At 37.3% G+C, this 11,480-nt stretch overlaps 1 protein-coding gene across 1 annotated transcript; it reads right to left on the minus strand.

Annotated features, from left to right (window-relative positions):
- Nucleotides 1-4,100, minus strand: LOC112150516 (prostaglandin E2 receptor EP4 subtype). Its single transcript, XM_024278902.2, has 2 exons — nt 2,960-4,100; nt 1-1,845 (listed from the first exon to the last, which is right to left on the minus strand). The coding sequence occupies exons 1-2, from the start codon at nt 3,746-3,748 to the stop codon at nt 1,480-1,482; spliced, it is 1,155 nt and encodes a 384-aa protein (XP_024134670.1). The 5' UTR covers nt 3,749-4,100; the 3' UTR covers nt 1-1,479.
- Nucleotides 4,101-11,480: the final 7,380 nt, after the last annotated feature.

An 11,480-nucleotide genomic window follows, 5' to 3' on the forward strand; every position in this document is an offset into this window, starting at 1 on the left:
TTCCATCTTATCTGTACTTCTTTTTTTTTTTTTTAGCTGCCCTTCCATTTCTTTGTGTCCTTCCTCATATTGCCAAGAGAGTTGTTCTACTTTTCATGCTGGTGCCCAAAGGGGACAGAGGCCTTGTTTGAGGGGAGGGAGAGGGATAATTCACTTAAAGCTGGGATTCAGGAAATGTTTTCATTTCTGTGGGAGGATAACTGGACATGTGTATACATAGCAAATGCAGATTCTTGTTTTTTTTTTTTTTTTTTTTTTGTAGTAGAGCATTTTTTTTCTACACGGGGTGTAAATGATGGACTGTGTAAAAATGGGAGAAAATCTTGTAAAATGTGTACAGTTATTTTTGTGCGTCATAAATGGATCTTAAAACAGAGTTTTTAACTTAAACTATGTTTATAGATTTTTATTTATGCTGTCATTGTACAAACATGTTGTACAGAGGTGCAGATGCACACAGTTGTGTCCGCTTCAGTTTTGTAAATATTTTAAAAATGTTTGGGTGGGGAAAGGGGGGATATAAATGTCTTCTGAAAAACAAAACTTGTGAAATGTCTTTTTTTATGAAAACGACAGTAAACGTATCTACATACGAGCCCTTTTCTGTTGGTTAATTTTCACAATAAATTCAAAAGGAATAAAATAATGAAATATCCATAAAATAAACCAATTTTCCATCGATTATCTGTTGTTTTTCTGAATAATACTTTGATATTGTGGTTTTATGCTTATAGTTTCTGTCTTAATTCATGTGAGCCTAAAGGATAGACACTAAAAACAAGCTTATTTTGTGCGCAGTTTCTTGTAATGCTGCCCTCTAGTGGTCACAGACTGAAGCGCATATATATTTTTATGTCCGGGTGAGAAAAGAATCAAATGTTTTATTTGTAGCTGCCATGCAAATGTGGTGTTAGCTTTAACAAGCATTTAAGAGTCAGTCAAAGAAGGCTGTTTAGTGGTCAAAACAATTTTTAAGAGCTTCCACAAAGTGGTTTCACAAATGCAAAACACTGAAAATCAACAGAACACATATTTTAGTACAAAATTAGCATATTCAGTGGTTTCCTTTTCCATCTCAGTCTTGTGCAACACGATAAATCCCTCATCTTTTTCAAAACATAACATGTTTTACTGAATCTTAAGCCTCCATTCTAAGTGGACTTTTTAAACTTTTTATATCCCTCTGGACAAATGTGGGAACAAGTTGGAAAATACTTGTAGGTTCCATCAAAGGAAACCAAGAGAGGCCTGTTTAAAAAAAAAAGCAGGTTCATTTGCAAAGAAAAGGTTTCGTAATTTCTTATTGCACTTCAGAGACCTTGACTGTGTCCGTTTTTGAACTCGGTAATGTCAACACTCTTGATTTCAATAAATATTTCCTTTTACTCAGTTGCTCTGAGGGTCTCTTGCAAATCCACCCAAGCAAACGTCTCCGTCTGTCCGTCAGACTTTTAGAGCTCCAATGTTTGCAGCAAAAGTTCATGTACCGTACGGATGCTGTGCCAAGTCTGTGGAGCTTAAAGTCTGGTGGAGACTCTCTGAGTTACAGGGGTTGAATTTGACAGTAGCAGGCAGCTGAGTGATGATGTTTGCATTGCACATTAACTGGGTGAACACGTGGCCATCGGCCCCCATATCAGGACACAACAGTTTCCTCTGTGGTGAAGGGGGGGAAATGCTTCGAGCCGCGCTGCGTCTCCTGCTTAGACTGAGTAGGCGTCGCAGCAGGGACCTCCTGAGGAGGATGTAGATCCAGGGGTCCAGGATGGCGTTGACGGAGGCGGCTCTGATGGCAGCCAGATCCGCTCTGTGGTCGATTTTGAAGCGGTTCACGAAAACTCGCACCTAAGATGAAACAAAAACACAAGCAGTTATGAGAAGTGGTGAGCTGATAAAAGCATCAATCATGTTCATGAGAACTCTAATGACACATTTGTTATCTTGGTAATTTGTAATGATAAGCATAGTTGCTTATCAAAAAACGTTGAGTTTGAAAGTACTTATGTTTCATCGGGTTTAAATATTTGCACATTTTCAAGCATGTTATACTAAATAGGGGTGTGACTATTAATTGGTGAATCATTTTCTATTACGACGATCCAACCACATCCATCTGTCTGAGGCAAATTGTTAATCGAATCAAACGATAAATCGACTCAAAATGAGATGAGTCGGTTATATTGATACATTATGTTACTGTCCAATGTGTGGAAACACCAACTACTATTATTTTAATGTGGAAAACAACAGTGGGTTAAACTTTATAAAACTAAAATGTGAATGGACTTCCCATTAATTCTTGTTTGATTATTTGTTTTAATATTTAATCTATACTTGATTATCTTGCAAGAAAAACAAAAAAATCTAGAAAACTTCATTGGACTGTTCAGTACCAAACATTTATCTGATTGAACTTTAGGCTAAAGATGTCCCGGATCGTTTTAAGGTCAGTGAATTGGATCAAGTCGTTCAAAATTAATCAATATATCGACTATGAATCGGATGGTCAACCATAAATGATGATATTACAATTGTTAAAAGGAGTTATTACACCCAGAATGAAAGAAAATAGATGCTCAAAACAAAATGATTTAGTGAAAAGTGTAAAGTTATATATTAAATCTATCAAAATTGTTATCGTAGTCAAATAAATTGAATTAAAATGTGGATTAATGTCTATTACTCATTTTATTTTGGTTCTATTGCTTATCTTATTCCTACATTTTTGTGATGTGACTTTTTACACACATTTTATCTTTTTTTAACTTATTTGTTTTACTTCATTCTTAAACTATTTGGTATAAATTATAATTTTATTATTTTTGAAACAATAAGAATGATTCTGACAGTAAAAATTTTGTTGTAGGCCTACATGTGACAATGACTAAAATAATTCTATTCTATTCTATTCTATTCTATTCTATTCTTGAAGTGAATTTTCTTTCAACAGCTGACTCACCACCAGCGGGGCTGAGCAGGTCAGAACCACCACGGAGGTCATGACCAGCACCGCGATCATCTGCGTCTCCGCGGCCGACGACAGCGCCTTCCACCTCTGCCGGGCGCTGGCTCTGGTGACCGGCCTGTGCGCCGTCCTCCTGCGCATGAGCAGCAGCGTCCCGCACACCGCCAGGTTCAGCGCGATGGTGCCCAGGATGAGCAGCAGGCTCACCACCCCGTACAGCGCGGAGTAGGCGACCGCCACGCGCTCCTGCGCCCTCCAGTCGATGAAGCACCAGGTCCCCGACAGCTGCAGCGCGCTCTTCGCCATGCCCATCATCGGGAGGCAGCAGAAGAAGATGTGAGAGATGTAGATCAGGAAGAGGAACTTCTGCGCAAAGCAGCGGTTCACCCCCCAGCGCTGGTAGGTGTACGGGCAGCAGATGGCCACGTAGCGCTCCGCTGCCATCGTGCAGATGATGCTCAGTCCGGTCAGACCAAAAAACAGCAACAAGAACGATTGAAAGTCGCAGACGCGCTTGTCCTTCAGCACGTGCCGGTCCAGGTAGTTGGCTATCGTCAGTGGGCTCGCCAAGCAGGTGCCCAGCAGGTCCGTCACCGCCAACCCGCACACCAGCGTGTAGAAAGCCGAGGATTTCTTCTCCTGTCGCGACACCGAGAGGACCACGATGGCAGTCAAGTTGCCCACTGCGCCACCAGCGAACATAAGAACCGGCGAAGCAATGTTTGTCCGGGCAGAGGTGGAATTACCGGGAGCAGATCCGTGCGTAAAGTTCAGGTTTTCCATGGCGAAGCGCGCAGAGGCTGCGCGTCTGAGTCAGATGTGTTTCCCAGGTCTGTTGCGTAAGCGTGAGCGCATTTCCTTCTCAACCCCTCAGCACAGAAGACGACGAGCCAACGGGAGAATTCCCTCTTGTAGTCTCGTCCCCTCTGCGTTCCAGTAATCCAGAGTTTGGCCACTGACGCCGATGGACGCAGCTGTGACCCAAGAGGTGGGTGGGCTGGAATAACGCACCACCCTGACACGTCTGACGGATGCAGTGGACCGTTCCAAGAGAGATTTCATATTTCAGTCCACGAGGTCAACAGAAGGATGAATGAGTCAGACGGAGGAGACCCCAAACTACCCTCTGAACCATGAATAGGTTGTTGAGATGTCCAGATGTACAAAACTACACAGTTAAATACAACTCCAAGGTTTTAAAGGGGATAGCTTTTTGGGGGTGTCATTTTAGGGGAAAAACATAAATTGGGCTAAAATGAAACTAAAATAACCCCCATAAAATAGTTTTGTTAAAAAAGTAACAAAAATAGATTCAAGCATGAACATGTGGCTAAAGACAGAACCCAAATCAACCAATTTGCCTTTTGTAAAAGCTGAATCTCATTGGAACAACAGGGCAATATCTTCTTAGATAGTAGGTCAAACACCTCAATGGTGGATTTTTATCATCTGAGTTGCTCTAAGTAAGAGTCTAGATTCATAAATTTAACAATAATAATAATTCATAATAATGTATCTCTTTGGGATAAGGGGGGTTGCCAGATCCTGTCCCAGGTGGGTGAATTAGGTGAACCTTCCCTATAAAAGATATCTAAAAGCTTTATTAGTCCTCTAAAAGTTCTACAAAAATGTATTTTAAATGCATTGCTTCCGTTTCTTGAGAAATGATTGTCTTACAGCCTTTAAAATACCCACAACACCGTTTAAGGTTTGCTCTTTTCCTCAGTTGACCAGAGAGAAACACGTTTTTCTGCTATGCAAATCAGAAAAGATTGTGAAAAAAAACTACTTGAGGAATTCTGGAAACAAGGAAATTTACACAATGAGTCAAAAGGAAAAAAACATCTATTGACTGAAATTTAAAAATATGGCAATAAAAAGGGTTAGTTAATATTCTAAAACTGCACTGGAGTCACAAGACAGATCAAAAGATGATCGGGGTGGGACTTTAAAAATAAAAAATAAATTAAATAGCACAATTAATTTTTAAAAAATGACAAAAAATAGCTTTTATAATTGGAAATAAAAAACAAAAACAAGCTAAACTAATGAGTGTAAACAGTGATGGTTATTCTTTGCCACAAGGACTGCGATCAAGTGTTAGTAATAACTAGCAAAGACTGATGAGTCAGTTCACAGAACCAGTCAAAAAAAGAAAGTGAGTGGGCTCATTAGGAGAAAAGGCTTAGTTGTTGCCATGAAATCAGATCAAGAACAACAGTATCCTCACGCACGTCAGGAATGGAAAGTTAAAGCATGCAGACGAGGATCAAACTGATCCACATTTCTTGTAAATTGGTCAACCAAAGATGGGAAAATGTCACCTGACTGTGCAGAAAAAAGCTTGTTTGATTAAGTTTACTGTTTACTTGCAAAAGAAAACAATAAGTGGTTGAAAACTGCTAATATTTTATCGACTCAGCTTGTGTTCAGTTTTTCAGAAAATTGTGGAAGAGTTTGGAATTTTAAAGTCCCACTCCAATCATCTTTTGATGGGTTTAAGTGTTCCTACTAGTGTTCTTTTCATTATGATTATGCTGTTTTTACCCAAAGTTAAATAAATACATGAATAAACTGTTGTTGTCTAGGGCATAGTTTCTGCAGAGCAGCAGGAGTTCATCAGAAATTCCCCTATAAACTGACAGTTGGCTGTTAGCCTGCCCTCATTTCCCATCATCCCTTTGTTTACACTTTCTAGCTTACAGCCTCTCATAACCCCAATCTAACATTACTGAAAGCCAAGGTCACATCATTAGAACAGTCCCTTTAAATGTTTTATAAAAAATAATTGGGGTAATTTCCAAACAGATTTGTGAATTTCATTTAACATCCGGAGAAGAACTTGCAACAAAAATGTTGAGGAATATTGGAGCTATCCAGCCGTACAGTTTAGTCTAGCTCATCTCAGAGGAGGAAAAGGAGGACGTACATGGATCTATTCGTCTACAAGTGGATGCATCAGAATGGAGTGGAGAAGGGGGCTTGCATTTTGTATTAATTTATAATTAGTTGAACAAAGAAATGCAATTTTAAGCTAAAAACACCAATGAAGTGGGTCTTATAGTGCAGACGTGAAGCCTACTGCAGTAAATACAAAGAAAAGAAGACGAAACGTTTTGTTTCTGTCCTCAACGACAACATGAATGTTACTTAAAGCGTAGTAAACGTCATCCAGAGCTTTGTTGTGCTTCATATTTTCTCCAGGACAAAGTTCTCAGGTGCCCCAAACCAGAGATGACTGTAAACGGCCGCGAGGAACAACAGCAGTCTGATGGACAGCTGGAACACACAGAACGTCAGCGCACTCAGTCCCCTCCGGCATCGCAGCCATCACACATTCATTACAGGGCGACTTCTGTTTACAGTGGCGAGCAGCAGAGAGCGGTTTGAGTCTGCCGCGAACCTTAAAAGACAAAAGAGCAGACGCTCTCAGAGCTCTCCACTGCAGACCAGCAGCTGGCAGACTGTAAATACCAGAGCCATGCCAGGGCCTGGAAACTCATCCATGACTGGAACATCTTGAATCATGGGATGTTCTGCCTTGTTTATAATGCTTTTAAATGTGAACTGGTAAAGTATTTATGCCATTTAAAATACGTTATCTCCGTCTGTAGTTGGAGCTATAAACGTGATCTGTGAGTAATCAGTCCAGAAGAACGTGGAGCGTTCCCTAAAAGGTCTTCACAGAGACGTATCTGTCCGGACGACACTTAGAGGGCACTTTAGGTTCTCCACTATATCAAAAACAATGAAGGCTCAGAGTTTATAGATGATATCTTTATAGTGTGACTACCCAAACCAAACAGTAGCTGTGAGCTCAGCTGCTTTAAGTCAGTGACGTAACAGCAGCTGCTACACATAAACTGGGCTATTTTTTTACAACTCCAAGCTTTCTTCATCTTTTTTTGTGCTTTTAATGACCATAAACTGGATGAGAATTGCTTAACTCTCTTCCCAATAGTTGGTTTTGTTCCTGGGGCTTTTAAGTGGTGCTGAAAGGCTTAAAAATGACTCCGTAAACCCTCTGTGATGATGTTTTCCACCATGTCTTAAAGCCTAAGAAGAGTGGAATTTCCCACATTGTTTTCAAAAATTACTCAATACTTGTCTGAGCAAATGAACATTCCTTCTAAAATCAATTGTTTGACATAAACAAAACATAAAAGCAGAAGTTTTTGTAACTGCATGGTGTTTTAGTGTGAAGGCAAACCAAACTAGGTCTGATTTAGAATTTTCTTAGTATTCAATTCATTTAAAATTCAGTTTATAGTTGCAGAAAGCCACTTATTTGCCTGCTGAGATTTGTGGCAATGTAAATAAAAAACCCTGTTTTTTAATTCTGAGAAAAAATATTTATGGGAAAATCTGTTTATTCAAATGAGGAACAAATTATACAACAAGGCTTATAAAAACAAAAGGTTTTGTACTTAATTCTGGAGGAAAATGAAAAGTTTGCGGAGTAGCACCTCCTTTAATAATTCAGCAGAATCATCTTAACTTCACCAAATGTGAAGGATTTTTAGTTTTAGACTTTTTTTTATTATAATATGAATAGTTTCAGTTGTAATTATATAAAACATGAATACAAGTTAAGAATCTCATTTACATACATTACTTTTTAAATCCATATTTTCCAAACACATTTTCAACATCTTTTTTAGCGTTGCTTGTTTTTTAAGTCAGAAATTAAATTGTTTTAATTTAATTTAACAAGATACACTGTCCTACTTCCTTTTGGGTTTCTAGATTAGATTAGATTAGATTAGATTAGATTATATACAATGTATAATACAATCAACAGAGATGTACATCCATACAAAGACATGTCCGACAGGTTAACTAGACAGAAAATTATAGATTGTTTGGAAGGGAGTGGGAGGAAGCAAACTTATTTAGCCCCCCCTTGATGGTACCGGACCATTTTCTTTACATGAATTATCCATATTTTGGTTAATTTCCTATAATCAGATATTTATACTTTAGCAACACAGATTGGGGTCATTAAGAATCCTAGAGTAACAATAAATCACATGACAAAATTTTAAAAAAGCGACAAAGAAAACAGTTTTCTGGGGTGAAGTCAGGTCAGCTAAAGAAATAAGTTTCAAGATTCAAGATCAACTTTATTTATCCCCGCAGGGAAATTCAGTAAATAGCTTAGCGACTTTGGAAATGGTAGTGGAAAAAAGATAAGAGGTTGTATTTATAAGGAGAAAAGAATGCCGTCAGGAGGGACCGTTTCAAATAGAGGCATAAACGATAAAATGTCTCTGAAATGTTACTGTGACATTCTTCATGGGCAGATATGAGATAAAATATTCTAATCTGGCTCCAGTAGTTGATAATGATTCATTTAAACTTTGTAATTTTTAAAGATAACATTTAAAAAAAAGTGATATGGAAGATAAAAATCAAAGTTAGCCTGTTACTCCTTTTTTTACAACTTCCCATTAATATCACAGTAGATTTGACCTTATCAAGAAGTTTACTTGTGAAAATCTCATGCTTCAGCATCTTGTGGTACTGAAAGATTTCAAGGCTACATGACAAAAATGACAAGTGTTTCAAGAATTTCCAGACTGATGACGGAGTTTCATGAAAACCAGGACCAGAAAAACAAGGTTCCTCAAAGAATCAAGAATCCATCTGTGAGACAGATTTAGTGTACAACTTCACTCCAATTTAACATCTGAAATCTATTAGAGGATGCAGCTAAAAAAATGTGAGTTTTGAAGAACGTTTTCTCAACAACAGATCCATTCAAAGTATTTATGCAAGTTGTTGTGTCTCAGGATATATTCTCCAACTTGTATATGGATTTTCTAAATCAGACACAAAAACCAAACCACAGTTTGAGAAGTTTTGAAGTTCTGATTAATTAAAATCCACAAATTAAGGATTAAACTGATTGAGAAAACACAACTGACAGTTCAAACATTCAAATCAATGCATATAAAAATGTTGCAAAGTACAAAAAACATTTTTAGGGACAAACAAGGCCTTGATCGTTTTTTTTATACTATAATTTTGTAGAAAGAAAAAGTAATGATTGAAATGTGAACAGAAATGAGAAAAAAGGTCATTTACTTTGGCTAATTTAGGTGAAATTGTGTTTTCTGATCTTGACGGTTCATCTGTTCAAGGGTTACATGGTTTCCACCACCCTTCGAGGAACACATAATTCTTCAGTTTAAGTGTGATCATGAGAAGTGCAGCTGCAGCAGATTTGATAAAGATGGATGTGGGAGCTCCTTGACTTCCTGAGTGATGGATGAGAAGCTCACTCAGATTGAAGCATCAAAAAGCTGCTGATATGTTTCTTGGCCCTCTTTGAGGACTTGCTTGTGAATCCTGTTCAGGGTCTGGAGGATTAATGTGTTTATTTGAGGGTTTGGGAATTCACAGGAGACTGTATTCACCTTCCAGTAAACTTTGATTGGGTTTTTTTGGAGTACCTGACCTCCTTCTTGACTTTAGAAGTTTACACAGACTGTAAAAGTACCAGTTTGTTAGTATTGTATGATGGTATTGTACATTAGCAGATTCTACTTTGTCAGAAATGATGTTTATGTGAATCCTCTGACCCTTAAGTTACAGTCATTCTGCCATCTTTCTACTAAAAAACATTTATTTCATCTATTTTTATTTCTGTTACTAAATAAAATGACAGTCAAAAATTTGAATTCTATTCATTAGTTGTGAGGCTGAACATACAAATGTAGACAAATCATCACAAGACTAACTGAGCTCATTTAAAATGTATGATTTTAGAAAAGTTAAATTACAATTAGTTTGTCAAAGCTTCATTTTTGTGAGAACCTACAATGACCTAAATACAAAACATGAAGTTAAAACAAGTTTAACAACAACCAGGATACCAAATGGTATTTTACAATATCGATCATAATTAATTCATTTATTTATTTTCTAAATAATGTTATAATAATGAATTTCTGCCACTTCATTCTTATTTTTTTGTGTTAAAAAAATAAGAAAAAAAACACCCACGGGTGATCTTTGTTCAAATCTTTTCCATGATTTCTTTTTTTAGTATTTATAAGAACTATAAAAGCAAAGGACTTCGTTTTTATTTTTTCTGATTTTTGACATATGTGTTTCTGAATTAGCTATAAAAGTGAAGGTTCGAATTTGTTTGTGATAAAAAAGTTCACAAGGCCAATTTCTTGTTGTATTTTGTTCTTTTTCTGTGCAACAATGTCACAAATTTAAATGAAAATACCTTAAAAATATGTTTTTTTTTTCACCAAACACTAGGTTTGATTGAAAATAGATTAATGAATTACAGATCATGATTAATTAATCACACAAAAAATAAATAGCATGACAGCTCTAAATTAGTCGTGCAGCTTGGTTCGATTTAGTCTCACAGACTACAATAGTCTGACAGAAATGGGTTTTTATTTTTGGAAATTCAGTAAAAGATTTTGAGAAATTCATGGAAAAGTTATGGAAAACCATTGCTAAAAAAGTACTAACCCCGTCACAGTGAAAAGGCTTTGGTTCAAATCCTGACTCTGTGAGGAGTTTGCATGTTCCCCGCATGTATGTGCGGGTTTTCCCCAGACGCACCAGTTCCCTCCTACAATGCAAAAAAACCCCAAAAAAAACATGCTTCACAGGTTAATTGGTGACTCAAAAATGCCTGCAGGTGTGCATGTGTGTGTGTGTGGCCCTGTGACAGACTGGCGACCTGTTCAGGGTCTAACCTAAAAGTAGCTGTGTTGGTTCCAGCAACCCTGTGACCCTGAAAGCTGAAGATGGATGGTATGACTGGATTTAATGTCATAAATATGACTTTAACATTTATAATTTGAAATATAAAACTGCATATTTATTTGTTTAATTAATTTGGGGGGATTTGGTGTCTCGTTAAAATAACGATTTAACTGTTCTGGGATATTTGGACGTAGTTTGTACCAGTTCTTTGTAAAGTCAAAGAACTAGTTTTAATACATCTTAAATGTTATTACTTTTTATGGATAATATATAAGTTGAAATGAAGATTAAAGTTAGGTTTAAGCTGTAAAAATTCTTTTAAGAAAATGCGCGGTCTCCCTGTGTGTTTTTGGGGGTGTCTTCTTACTTCTTAGCATCATTTTTGGGAAATGGGAGTGCAGTGTGATTACTGTTTTTCTTTAAAAAAATAAAAAAAGGGGGAGAAACTGGAAACCCTTCCATGCTGCGATGACAGGAAACTTCCAGACCTTTTCCTGACATATGCTTCACATCCTGACTGAGAAAATCAATTAAACGTAACATTAAACATGCTTTGACATTGATTTCTCCGCTGTCCGGCCAACTCTGAAGCTCTGACCTAAATGTTATGGGTTTGTATATTATTCCGACTTGGGACAAATCCCTCTAATTTAGAAGAGATTTGATGAAGGCCCTTCTTCATCTTAGATAAAAGAGTTTGTGTTTTCGAAGCTTTAGAGTGGATTTTCCACGTTCACTGAGAAAAAGGATTTTGAATGTGGAAGCTTCTGTGTGAAAC

The sequence above is a fragment of the Oryzias melastigma genome, linkage group LG4 (assembly GCF_002922805.2).
Source record: "Oryzias melastigma strain HK-1 linkage group LG4, ASM292280v2, whole genome shotgun sequence".
NCBI lineage: Eukaryota > Metazoa > Chordata > Actinopteri > Beloniformes > Adrianichthyidae > Oryzias > Oryzias melastigma.

Excerpts from the sequence above, each read along its gene's own strand:
- LOC112150516 (XM_024278902.2), bottom strand. The coding sequence starts at position 3,748 with ATGGAAAACCTGAACTTTACGCACGGATCTGCTCCCGGTAATTCCACC. Across the intron at positions 1,846-2,959 it reads CCTGCTCAGCCCCGCTGGTG|GTGCGAGTTTTCGTGAACCG; the intron begins GTGAGTCAGCTG and ends GTTTCATCTTAG.